This window comes from Myzus persicae, unplaced genomic scaffold, assembly GCF_001856785.1.
Source record: "Myzus persicae strain clone G006 unplaced genomic scaffold, MPER_G0061.0, whole genome shotgun sequence".
NCBI classification, from domain to species: Eukaryota; Metazoa; Arthropoda; class Insecta; order Hemiptera; family Aphididae; genus Myzus; species Myzus persicae.
This window is the reverse complement of record NW_019104412.1, coordinates 13,153-27,829: the sequence shown is the minus strand read 5'-3', so window position 1 is coordinate 27,829 and position 14,677 is coordinate 13,153. Positions and strand designations below refer to the sequence as shown.

General features: G+C 36.1%; 1 protein-coding gene across 1 annotated transcript in view; it reads left to right on the top strand.

Annotated features, from left to right (window-relative positions):
- The window catches only part of LOC111041995 (protein PF14_0175), a 42,891-nt gene that overhangs the window by 19,982 nt on the left and 8,232 nt on the right, over positions 1 to 14,677 (top strand). The window contains 7 exon segments of the mRNA XM_022326478.1: positions 1,396 to 1,508; positions 9,732 to 9,791; positions 10,649 to 10,852; positions 10,910 to 11,049; positions 11,141 to 11,288; positions 11,408 to 11,686; positions 11,805 to 14,675. Of these exon segments, the coding sequence (XP_022182170.1) occupies positions 1,400 to 1,508; positions 9,732 to 9,791; positions 10,649 to 10,852; positions 10,910 to 11,049; positions 11,141 to 11,288; positions 11,408 to 11,686; positions 11,805 to 14,675 (3,811 nt within the window). The 5' untranslated portion in view covers positions 1,396 to 1,399.

Below are 14,677 nucleotides of genomic sequence, written 5' to 3'. Positions count from 1 at the left end.
TGACGATTGAATTGTCATCATTATATTACTATACCGTTGTGCCCAACGACGGCTGGCCGAGGGTTTAACCCTGGAGCGTCTTTTCGCGAATTCAAAATATTATTTATTACGTCCACAATGATATAATAGTATGTGTGCTGCATCCCGACGGTCGAAATATAACGTACTAACCAACCTATGTCGTAATACCACTTGACATACCACATAACAATTTTGGCCTTAGAGAAGCAAATAAAAAAAAAAAAATTCAAGAAAAAACCGCTACGTCAATGATGGCGATTCCCAACAGTCCTCGGGATATAGTCTCGCAAAAAATCTATCTTTACTCTATGCTGGTAGACTTTTCAATAATTAAATTACACACTATTCATACTATAGTCTAATTATTTACTCTATGCTGGTAGACTTTTCAATAATTAAATTACACACTATTCATACTATAGTCTAATTATTTAGGAACCTTACTATTTTGGGAATAGTAAATAATAATACTCTGAGCATTATTGGAAATGTTAGAATAGACGAGGTCGGTTTTTAACGGTGGAGTAGTGTCGCTCCGGTCAAACGTAATATAATATTATATTATAAATTATAATAAAAATGAGACGCTAGTGCCAATAATCGTGTAATTCACCATGATTATCTTCGCCAGTACACACGGCCATCGTCATCGCGATATATGAATTGTATTAATATATGATATAAAAATGGATATGAACGGCCGTTAATCCCGCTGTGACTGGTTAGTCCGGTAGTGTGTCCGCGAGATGTAGTACACATAATTTGATACCTATATATAGACGTAGGTACTTACTTCTGCTTACCTGCCAGCCATACTTGCGACCAGGCTTATAGTTTCACACACACACACACACACACACACACACACACACACCTGGTGCAGAGCAGAGTTTCATACGGTCATGGCAGTCAGAAACGGCATCAGTCTCAGCAAATAATAGTAATGTAACGGTATAGCCGGTAACCCGCGCCGATAGAAAAGCGCACCGCGTGTATAGGTAACTGGGTAAGGGGTATATCATTAATCATTATTTATAAATCACGACCACGAAAATCGTTGTAAGATCTACATAATATTATACGATACATTATAATAAAACTCGAGATATGTCTACGCGCGTGCGCATTCCGCAGTACACCCCGGGGGACGTGCGCAACGTTATTATCATCATCGCTAGCTTGTATGCATAATTATTATTTAATATTATAACTCGAATGCCGTCGAAAATAGCACACATTATTACCGTATTGTCGATCATAACATCGCCCCGTAACCGGTTTCGACCTCATCGTCGATACTGCACTGCAATACATTATGCCGTTTTTTTTTTTATTTAAAACGTTTTCTTTAATTTTACCGTTTTTTTTTTCCAGGCCGATGCAACTAGAGATGGCTCTGGGGAGTGCAGCTCCCACGAGCTTCCAACACCGCTGCGGGATGACCGCGGCACTCATATTGGTCGTCTGCGTGGCACTAACAAAATCTGGTGAGTACCCGCATCTAATGTGATTTTTATATAAAATATATATATACACGTAAACAGCTCCCGTATTTTGTGTCTAAAAAGTGTGTTGTACTAAATGGATTTAAATTTACATTTTTTTCCCATCACTATAACAAATAGTACATGTATATTTTTATACACTTACGATACAGCTCGTATAGAGAACCATGCGATTTCATCGTTTTTTTTCATTTTAAGAGACTGTCGCATTTGAGGGATTAGTGTTGCTTTTCTTTGTATACTTTTCTTGAAACACTTATACTTGCTGAAACTACAAAGGATAGTAAACCATTTAAAGCTTCTTTTCTTCAGCAATGATATTATAATGTACGCAGTAGTGTTTGTTTGCACTAATCTGTTCGAAAACCCATCCGCACACAAATATCACGAAAAATCCATCTAAAAATGTATCTCTGTAGCATACATATTATAAAAAAAGTTAACAATTAAATACCAACCGTTTGTCCAAACTTCAGTCAAACTATGATTTATATCCCTGACTATAAAATTCCATAATAGTGCATATATTCGTAACACATAAAAACTTTTTTTCTTATTTGAACTTTTTATTGCCTACATCATATTTTCTTCAGGTATAATCTCACAAGTTACAAATATATGAATTTTTCTCAAAAAGTCAGGCAATTTATTTGATTATGCTTTCGATTTTTCGTTTTAATAGTAATAGTATTGCTTCAAGTCACAATATTATTATTCGGCATATTAGGTATTTATTTATTATTTGATGAAAAAACCGATGAAAAATATTAAAATGGTGTAGGTAATATAAGATATAGGTAGTACACTGCGTTTGATGGTCGTATTTAAACTGAGTTTGAACATAACAATATTTAAAAAGATAACAATATAAATACAAATACGACAAATTGCTAACGTAACATCGACAAAATGTACTTCTGCGCTTAAAGATTGTAAAGTGCGTGGTCTTTCCATATTTTACTTATTATTTTTAATCTATATAAGTGCATACATATTTTTTAATTTTTTTGGTACATCACAGCTTCACTGTATTTATAATTATTGATTTAATAATGCATATATTATTAATATTCTCATATAGGATTGAATCGCGCACCACACCCTGCTCATTCCGGTATTATAGTATTATTATAGTTGTTGTTGTTCTAAACTATCGGATAAAAATTAAATCCGTCTCTGTACCTACTGTGAAAATATTAAAGTATTATCAAATGTACGTTATTCGTTGACCGTTCGCACCCCAAAGCACAGCGATTAGCCGAAATCACTCGCTGCGTGTAAACCATGACGTTATATGCACACACAAGTATATAATATTATGTATTGTAAAACACACGAACTGTTTATTCTCATACCTATACGGTATATACAAGCACTGCATATTAGGTTTAGGCGGCTCGCTCGAACCTACTTTGTTGTCGGCCCGCGACGGACATAAATTATATATTTTACGACTCGTTTATCGTCGAGCGCGCGCCTGCCGCAGCCAAAGGCATTATTGTCGTCCGTTCGCACGGTCGTCTCGAAAAACAAACTCATCGGACGTCGCTTCAAATCAAAATCTCTGTGCTGTCGGTCCCCCGACCGTGTGCCACGATGAATTATTCAGCGCGACGACAACTTCGCCATTTATATAATAATATATACTTAACATCGACGACAGTGAATACCCGCAGCAGCTGGCCGTGGCCAATGGGATTTAGCATTCAATCGCTTTGGCGGCGAAATGTGCGCTACAAGTTCGCCGCAAAGACGGACGCATAACATTAAAACGACGGTCGTCGTGCGACGCACATCGGACGAGAGTAAAGGTCAAGAGAGTTTTGCATTTTGCACGGTCGTCGCATTGTGCGCAGTACAACGAGCGCTTTATAATATTATATATATATATATATGTGAGTGTGAACCCTCACCGCCGCCGCCGCCCCGTTACGGTGATGAGATTAAGGGTATGAGGATGTGGCAAGGTGGGGGAGGCGGCGCAAAGTTCTCGAAGGTATTATTGTCTTTTATGGTGCGACTTGGCTGCCGCCGACGCCCGCCACCCATTGTTTCGAGAGCGGTTGTCTTAGGATAATATAAGTACTAGATAATATATTATATTGTTCATTATTATTAACCATTTTCGTACAAAGTGATAAAATAAATGTATAATAGGAACAAAAATATGTTTCGCCGTTCTGGGGGGATGAGTGCAGCCTATGCGAATCCCAAAGGACAATAACACTCGACCGAGAGTGAGTTAAGTAATGGACTACACCGACGAGCGGTTTATGCGGTAACCACCTGCTATCTTATTTCTATACATACATTATACATATTATATAATTGTACAGCAGAAAGGAAAATCCACCGTGAAAACGTGTAGGTGCAGTATACCAATAATTACCAGCCTTACAAGAAGTATTATACCACTTAATGTTGTCTATTACTCTGCAGTCGTATATGTAGTACGAGTTCGAGAGGTATTTATTAGAAGTCCGAGCCGTTTTCAACCAAATAAAATAATATGTAGCTTCTGAATTTAATATCTTTACAGTATTCACTACGTATTAGGCGTTGAGTTCAAACATTTAATCGACCGAGATGATCATTATGTTCATTCATTGACGTATATCCATGTTATACGTCTTGGCGACGACGATAGAATCGTGTACGAAAATACAGCGGAGGCGGCACGACGTACGAAACACTTGGTCGTACAGAAAACTGCGATGCGTCTTTTATACCCAACGATAATAATATATATTTTATTATGAGACATCATCTCGGACGGTGTGAAGGACAGGCGATTACGTTGCCGCTGCAACTGCTGCACACAATGCGACCGTCCATTAGGTTGCAGCGAAGACCCGCGGGGCACAATAATCGGACATCCATGAACTTGGCCGTAAAACGACGTTTCACGCACAGTTCACGATTCTCGCGTAATCGGTGCTCTCTGCCGACTCTCTAGCGTCGCCACACCGGTGCCCACACCGCGTTCGTGCACGTTTCACACGTGTAGGCACATTATAATAATCTACGACGCAGCACAATGGCTATTATACATAAGACGTGTTTAAAAAATGTAGCGAGAATTTCAAATCCAGCGATCACATTATAGCGGCCGTTTTTCGTGCCATCCGTTTTTTAGGACCGAAATCAACAAATACACATACACACGAATATTTGCACGTTATTGGACGTCGTCCAACGACATGGCAGCATCTCGGACGGTCTGTATACCGCAGACGGACGACCGGAAAAACTGACACCTTATAGTCCTATAATGTAGCTGCTGCATTCAGAATTCAACGAACACAATAAATTATACACAACCATATATAATTATTATTATCGTTGATATAACTACGAGCGGGCAAACGAGGTCAAACAATTAATAATATGAAACACCACAACAACCAAAAACAGTAAACGGACGAGACAGCCGAACGAGCGTTTTTCGTAAAAACCGCGTATATATACACGCGCATATATGACGACCTGATGACTGCAACTTGTAGAGGACCTACACATAATATTCGACGCATATATTTTACAGAACTGCTGCATCATAATACGATATACATCATATTTTAGAATCTGTGTTGTTTGGTGGTGTTTCAGAGTATACGACGTATCATTATTATAATATTCTCGTGTTACGAAATCGCACCGGTCGTCTCGTTTCCGCGGGGCGTTTCGCGTGTGTCTATATATAATATTATAACTGTTCAGACGTCCGCAATGATTACACTATAATATCAGTAATAATGAGTGTGTGCGACGGAGTTAAAATAATAATATATGACCCGAATTATTATTATAACATTTCGGAGGGAAAAATGGGTGGACGATAGTACCGAAAAGCGCATTATATGGCTTGTGCGTATGTTATAATGTCGTGAGAAAATCCGCCGCTGACGGAAGTGTGGCCCGTGGTGGACCGTTATCATCGCACACATTATTACCATTACAAACGCGTTTCCAGAATAATTTCGCTAATGTAAACGCGCCGGCGGACAGCGACGGTGTCGGGCGACGATGGGCGTCGAAAAGCATGCGTATAGATCATATCGTCGTCTCGGGATAACGGGTCGCGATTCGGCGTGTGAGTTGTCCGCGGCACAGGATATATAACTACTATACTTGTACCTACCTGTTGAGCGGAGGCAACGATATTATAATATAATTTTAATAATGCGCTGTAGTTGACCGACTATAATAGAGTGCCGGTGTGGACACAACTGCAGGTACATAATACTCGACGAAACACCAGCTGATGAAGACGACGCGAAAAACAATACAAATAATATTACTGTCAAAACTGGATATTGACGCATACGGCTCAGTATATTATATTATACTGTTGGGTAATAATATTGTGTACACAGTAAACAATAACCATGTATGATGTGAGTTTGGTGCACTAAACTGTCTACAAAACTGTGCTCACATAACTGTTGAATATGAAAAAACTTAGGTAATAATAGTTATAGGAAAGTAAGACTTTAAGATAAAATAAAAAAAGGCTGTAAATAACATCCAAAATCAATTTATTCCGAATTATTAAAAAATAATATTTTAAATACTATTCTTCTATGAAATAAAAATCAAATTATAATTGAGATCGACGTTCATATGACAACAAAATATACCCGGAAGAGGTAAATCGCAACGTCGCAAAATTATGGTAAAAAAACTCTATTAATTATTACAAAATGAAAAAAAGGCAATCAGATAACGCTCTGCTGTAAATTACTTGTCTAGAGATCCACTGTGATGCATGTGTTAAATTTGAATTAAATGATGTAAAAGCATACGAAAAATGATTCTGAACAAAAACGGTCTGTCAGCCTATAATATAATATAACTAAGTATATTTTGTAATATTATTGTGGTTAAAGTAATTTGTTTTACTATTAGGCATTAGTATTTGGTACTATAGAAGGTTAAATTCATTTTTGTCCAAAAAATTGCATTATGTGTATAAAATATATAATATATTCTATACAATTTTCAAGCACCCCAGAATAATATTTTTAAATTACAACAAAATAGGTACATTGTTTTTCTTGATTTTAATATGTAATTTCGTTCAAGTGTGAACTTAAAATAACTAAAATAAAACAGTGTTTATTGTGACCTCTTGAATGCATTAACTATAGATTTACTTACCCACCGGAAAAGATACTAAAGTTGAAAATTGAAGCATTATTTCGACTACTCTACGAGTACATCATGGACATACACAAAATTGTAAAATCAATACATAGGTATATCATCACACGCTCTGAATCTAAAATATGTGAATTATAGTTTTATAATATTAAATGTACCGAAAAATTCACGCTCGCATCCCTGATAAATGATGATAGTACAACACAGTTTTATTTATTTATTACTACTTTTCTAAATTGCGTTTTATTTTTACACCTTTAAAATATTAAAATAATTTATATAAATTTGCTTATTTTCACGATTATAGTTGCAAGTATTGTGTAGTTCCTATAGCCTTAACAAAAAAATTCGAAATAATATATTATCCAAAATCTAAAATATATATTCTCTATTAGTATATTGTACTATAATATATTGTATAATTACATCAGTTTGTTTCGGTCCAGTCGTATAAATAATAAATGACGCACCTACCAAGTTCATTAACGCTTATATTTAAAGCTTAAACGTCTCACTCGGGACGAAAAATAAATAAACGCCTCATTCGTGAGCGTCAACGTCTCGAGGAATTTGTGCGTTCTTTCCGCCATATCGTGTCTCGGAACCGTCAATTACCGCGGTCGTCTTATCCCATCACCACCACTACCTGTATGATTAGGTATAGGTGGTATAGCGGCAGTTATCGCGTGTGTGTGCGTATCAGGAAATGCAAAATTCCGCCACAGCTGCAACACGTTGCGTCGAGTTCATAACATTATTATAGACTGCAGCGTTTCTCTGTCTCTCTCTTTCTCTACGATTTTTCCGTTCTATCGCAGTATCGTTATTATAATCATATTATATTATTAGGTATTCGTCTCTATTTCGAGACAACCGGTTCCACACCATTACGGTGCGTGTACAATAATAATAATAATAATAATAATATACGTGGTTTTAAAAAGACAATTTTATCACCAGTTAACTTCCGAGTATAACTACTGCTGATGATCGTGTGTCTTATATCACGGGACGACCCCGACCACGGCGGCCCGTGTGAAGGTGCCGTTAAATCTCGTTCGACAGTATTGCAGGTATATGATATTACCAATACAAGTATAATGGTTTGGTACGTGGAAACTCCAAGCGATTGTCCCACATTTGGCCGCGTGATCGATGGTTTCGAAAAATAAACACAGTGCTGCGGGTATACAGTTATACGCATACTAGAGAGACCCTTAAACCAGCGGTTCTCAAACTTTATTTTTCGCGTACCACTCATATTGTGTATTATTAATCTGTCGCGTACCACTTAATATCTATTTCCATGTGATCGTGTTCAAACACGGTTTAAAATATTCATTTATTTACTCTCCGTTCCATCACTTTGTGGCTTACGTGACATGAAGTCTTCAGCGTACCACTAGTGGTACGCTTACCATAGTTCGAGAACCTCTGCCTTAAACGATAGCTTGGTGCGAAGATCATACTCTCGACAACGGATATTCCCGATCATAGGAGGAAACACCGAGTGAGATTAAACCTGCTGCGACCTATCGTCGGTATACCATTCGTGTCTGCAAGATCGGTTCGATTGATCGAATTCCATTTTACATAAATTATTTATATATAATACAAGTATTGCAGCGACCATTACCGCAACTCGAACTCGTCGAATACAATATATACCATGTACAACCATAATGGTATATATAAATGGTATGATAAGTATATAGTATACTCTCGTAGAAGTATGCTTTGGCATGATAAAGCGGTACCTATAAAATTGTATCATACACAGGTTATGAATGTTATGATATTATTTTCTACTTTCTTTTTTTGGGAGGTGGATTGTTTTTTTTTTTTGTATAAATTGTTTCAAATTTCGGTATGGATATAAACTAATACTTAGGATACATTTATACCTATGATAATTCAAAAGTCGTACAACCATTTGAATATAAGGTTTATACCCAATAATAAATATTTTGGCATTTTGCTAAGTACTTTAATAATTATTTAAAATTGTCATAATATCAACTTATAAGTTACAATACAAAATTTGCTTTGTCCATCGTTATTCGTTAAAAATAAATTTTTCTGAAATTCTGATATGAAATTTGAAAATATAATAACTTTTAATATTTACACGACCATTTGAAGTATATTTCATTAACTTAAAACGTACTTAATAATTATTGATATATTATGGAGTCAAATAAAAAAAAAAATGAGAATTGAGACTAGATTCAGAAACTTCAAAGTTAAGTTCACTAAAAAATATCATTGATTATAGGTAAAATTTTTTAGAAAAAAATGATTAATAAATTGCAATCAGTTATTAATTTTAAATAATAATATTTAAACAACAAATAAAGTATTGTATGAAATAGATAAAAAATAGGGTGATCTGTAATTAAAAGTGTATATTAAATTGGCAATTAAAAAAAACAATTCAAACGAGCAACTACAACTACTGTCAAATCCTCCAGATAAGTACCCAGATACCTTACTAACATATTATTATAATATCTATCATCACGTTTACCGCAGTTTACTGCCACAACATATTATACGACTTACGTCTCCGCTAGCATACAAGCTCGTTAATTGTATACAACTCAAAAACAGAAAAATAAAAAAAACGTCCGCACACCATTGGTAGTTGTTAATATTATAAACGCCGTGTCTGAGGGACCATTGTTGTGTGGGGCGTGCGAAAACGAAATCACGTTTAATGGTATAAACGATTATTATTATTATTGTTGTTGTTGTTGTTGTTGTTGATGTAGTATCATTGTTGGCCATCATCGTTTTTCCATGTAGGTATATCCGCACTGTTGCGTTGTAGTTATACTCGTATTATTGCATACTCGCGTAGTACCTATTTTTTTTCCTGTACAGGTTCAGGGTAGGTTATATATAATTCAGCCATCTACTTTATTACAACAGCATTATTAGGCACGACCCTCGTTTAATGGTATATTTTCCCACACATCATGTGTTGAACAACGCATAATCCAAACCAATAAAATAAAAATAAACTATTTTCTTGTGTTTCAGCTCCGACAACTTACGATGAAATCGAAGCAAAACGGACTGACTTGGCGGACTATTTTAATGGTAAGAACCTTATTATCTATTATCATTCTGCTATAATCGTACGGATTCATTTTCTTTCACAACTGAAACGAATCGCCAACAACTATACGAGTTTGAAAAAAAAAACTCAAATAATGTGTGTAAATAATCTTAAACGTGTTTTTCATTGACGGCTTAATATTTAATACCACTTACGAAAAAAAAAAATGTATTTTATTAGTGTGTAACATTATAGTTTTCATAATTTTCCCTAGTTCTGTTATGCTTGATAAGCTCAATAACAACAGTTTATTATTTTATTATTGTACATCAAAATATATAGACACAACGTCGCAATATATAATACAAAATTATTATATGTTTAAATATTATATTAAAACCAGAAAGTATAAACTCAGAAGAAGGCTGATCGGTTATGCAAAACACCTACACCAGTGTCAACGATAATACGTTGCTGCGTTTTTTCAAAATAAAAATGTTTAGACAGATTATTTTATCTGATAAAATTATAAACATACTTAAGCTTCAAGTGCAATTCTATCAATACATTAACCACCTAAAAATAATTTTTTTAATGATTCTTTTTTGTTATAAGTTGACTTGGATAATGGATGTAATGGGAATAATGGAATATACCGTAAATAGTTATAATTTATTACTGAATATATTACGAGTAACTATATAGTATAAATAATAATGATGAATATAGAATTGAATCTCGTAGGACAATATTTTTTCAAGAAACACATATATATATATTTTTAATTAAATCTTTAAAATCTTTAAAATCTATTTAAAAATTATTATATTTCACTAGATCATAGAACACACGATGTGCACAATTTTATCGAGTTTTCATAATATGTATTTTTTTTTAGACCCGAATGGCTGTTACTATAACTATCAACACTACGAAGAAGGTGACCGCATAGTAACCAACGAACCGTGTTTAAACTGTACTTGCCACAATAGAATGCTGATGTGCTACCTGAGAGTGTGTCCTTTTTCAAAAGCAATTGGACAAGACTGTACGGTACAGAAATCACCGGATCAATGTTGTCCCACCATATCTTGCCCGGAAGGTATGTTATTAAATATAAAAATAAAACTATAAATTCGTACATCAATAAGCCACCCAGTTGGTTCGGATGTTACAGTGCCAGTACACCTGTTGACCAGTTCAACCACACCGACACCGACGACAACAACCGAAATTGGATGGCACGACAATTACGGATGCATGATGGACGAAAACGAATTCTTTCCCGATGGGGCACAGGTGAGTCTGGAAACAGTTATTGTTTCGAAGCTACATCTTATCGATAAAACCCGATTATAATATATTTGTCTTTATCCACGTTTGTACATAGGTTCCTCCCAATCCGAAAAAACCTTGTGAACTCTGTTACTGTATCAGAAACCGAACAGCTTGCATCATGCAAGAGTGTACGTTGCACGTGGAAGGTTGTCGACCAGTATATCATGAAGGCGTTTGCTGTCCTGTTCGATACGATTGTGGTGAGTTGTTGGTAGAATTTCAGAAAATCGCTTTATAACATACTTTACACATATCACTTTGTGAGTGTGCATAGGTTACCTAAACAGTAATATTAATCGTAACTCGAACGTTTGTATAGATTATGAAAGTGAAAAATCTACTACGTCGGCACCACAAATCACTGGTGGGCTAGTCTTTTCCACTACTTCCGCTCCGTTTGATTGCCGAGTTAACGAGGACACTTACCGAGATGGAGAGTCTATTGCTATGGTCTCGGATAAACCTTGCGAACATTGTTATTGTATGAGAGGTGATATTGTGTGTGCAGTTCAAGACTGCGGTGAACCTCTCAGAGGAAAAGACTGCACACCGGAAACACCACCGGCTGGTCAATGTTGTCCAACTTCGTATCAATGTGGTATGTGTTACATATATACATAATATACATTTATTTATTTACATTAATTTAGAAAAATATTTATCATCTGAATTATCTCAGTGTATTAATATGAGCGTGTTTTATTATTAATTTACAGCAAATGAAACGAACAGTTCGTATGACGCATCAACGCTACAACCAATGTCGCTGAGCGATTCAGACGAAAACGAAGCCGAAAAGTTCCCATTAAATGAAGATATATACAATAAACTGGGAGAAAACCAACCAACAAGTGAGCAAGACGACGGAAATAATGTGGATGATGATACTACAGCAGCTTCTCCAGACAGTCATAATAATGCAGGAGAAACAAATATACTACCTAATAGTGATGGTGCAAATAAATTAAACGAAGAAAATAAGCATGAAACTTCGAGTGCCACGCCAAATTTAATAAATCAAGAAAACTCTGTCGGTACAGAATCTGGACAAGCTAATTATGACAGTACAGACAAACCTAATGAGCCAACAATAATCGACGAAACGCAACCGGCGTCTGATCCTTCGTCAAATGAAAATGCTGTTCCTTCTACCACTCAGACAATTACCTATAAAAATGATGACAATAATGTTGACCAAGAAAATATAAGTAACGAAATTCCGGATAAACACCCAATTCAAGATGTTATTACTTCCAACTTACCAGTTGCGTCTACGGAAAATACTGTAGAAAGCGCCACACAAAGTTCAAATGTCCAAGATAAACCTCAAGAAGATATTACTACTGAAAATATTGCTGTAATTGATAAAGAGCCCATTACATCAAATGATAACGAACAAACACACTCGGACACTAAACCACAATCTGAAATAGCCTTCAATGAGAATCAAAATCCTACCAAACAAGAAAATCAAGACAGTGCTCAATCAGAAATTGAATCTCCAACTGAAATCCCTAAAGTAGAAAATGAACAGGCTGAACAAAATAAACCAGTAGTGGACAGTACTTCTGGTACTGAAATCCAACAAGAATCTGATAAGACACCTTTAGCTCAAAATAACCAGGATAGTCCTCAGTCAGAGAATGTATCTCCAACTGAAATTCCAAAAGTAGAAAATGAAATCAACGATCAAAATAAACCAGCAGTAGACGGCACTTCAGCATCTGATAAGAAACCAGTAGGACAAATAAATCAAGATAGTCTTCAGTCAGAGAACGTATCTCCAACTGATGTCCCCAAAGTAGAAAATGAACCGACTGAACAAAATAAACCAGTAGTAGAAAGTATTTCTGGTACTGAATACCGACCAGAATCTGATAAGACACAAACAGGACAAATAAATCAAGACAGTCTTCAGTCAGAGAACGTATCTCCAACTGATGTCCCTAAAGTAGAAAATGAACCAACTGAGCAAAATAAACCAGTGGTAGACAGCTCTTCTGGTACTGAAAACCAACAAGAATCTGATAAGACACCTGTAGCTCAAAATAACCAGGATAGTCCTCAGTCAGAGAATGTATCTCCAACTGAAATTCCAAAAGTAGAAAATGAAATCAACGATCAAAATAAACCAGTAGTAGACAGCACTTCAGAATCTGAAAACAAACCAGAATTTGGTAAGACACCTGTAGAACAAATACATCAAGATAAACCTCAGACAGAAAACGTGTCTCCAACTGATGTCCCTAATGTAGACGATGAACCCACAGTACAAATCAAACCAGCTGTGGACGGTACTTCGGGAGCTGCAAACCAACCAGAATCTGATAATACCTCGGTAGCTCCAAATAACCAGGATAGTTCTCAGTCAGAGAATGTATCTCCAACAGAAATTCCAAAAGTAGAAAATGACTCCACCGAACAAAATAAACCAATAGTCGATGGTCCTACAGGAGAAAAAAATCAACTGGAATCAGATATAATGCCCCAACAACAAAATAATCAAGACAATCCTCAGTCAGAGAATGTATCTCCCACTGAAATTTCAGATGTAGAAAATGAACCGACTGAACAAAATAAACCAGTGGAAGACAGTACATCGGGAACTGAAAATCAAGCAGAATCTGATAATAAAAATGTAGAACAAATAAACCAAGACAGTCCTCAGTCAGAGAATGTATCTCCAACTGAAATTCCAAAAGTTGAAAATGAACCGACTGAACAAAATAAACCGGTATTGGACAGTTCTTCAGGAGCTGCAAACCAACCAGAATCTGATAAGACCCCGGTAACACCGAGTAACCAGTATAATCCTCAGTCAGAGAATGTATCTCCAACAGAAATTCCAGAAGTAGAAAATGACCACACTGAACAAAATAATCCAATGGTGGACAGTAGTGCAGGAGCTGAAAATAAACCGGATTCTGATGAGACACCTATGGTCCAAAATAACCAGGTTAATTCTCAGCCAGAAAATGTATCTCCAACTGAAATATTTGAAGTAGAAAATGAACCAACTGAACAAAATAAACCCGTAGTGGATAATACTTCTGGTACTGACAGCAAACCAGAATCTGATAAGATAACAGTAGGACAAATAAATCAAGACAGTCCTCAGTCGCCAGAGAACTTATCTCCAACGGATATTCCTAAAGTGGAAAATGAACCGACTGCACAAAATAAACCGGTATTCGACAGTTCTTCAGGAGCTGCGAACCAACCACAATCAGATAAGACTTCGGTTGCACCAAATAACCAGGATAGTCCTCAGTCAGAGAATGTATCTCCAACTGAAATCCCCAAACTAGAAAATGAACCAACTGAACAAAATAAACCAGTGTTGGACAGTACATCTGGAACTGGTAATCAACCGGAATCTGATAAAATACCTGTAGAACAAATAAACCTAGATAGTCCTGAGTCAGAGAATGCGTCTCCCACTGAAATTCCAAAAGTAGAAAATGAACCGACTGAACAAAATAAACCAGTATTGGACAGTTCTTCAGGAGCTGCAAACCAACCAGAATCTGATAAGACCCCGGTAACACCAAGTAACCAAGATAGTTCTCAGTCAGAGAATGTATCTCCA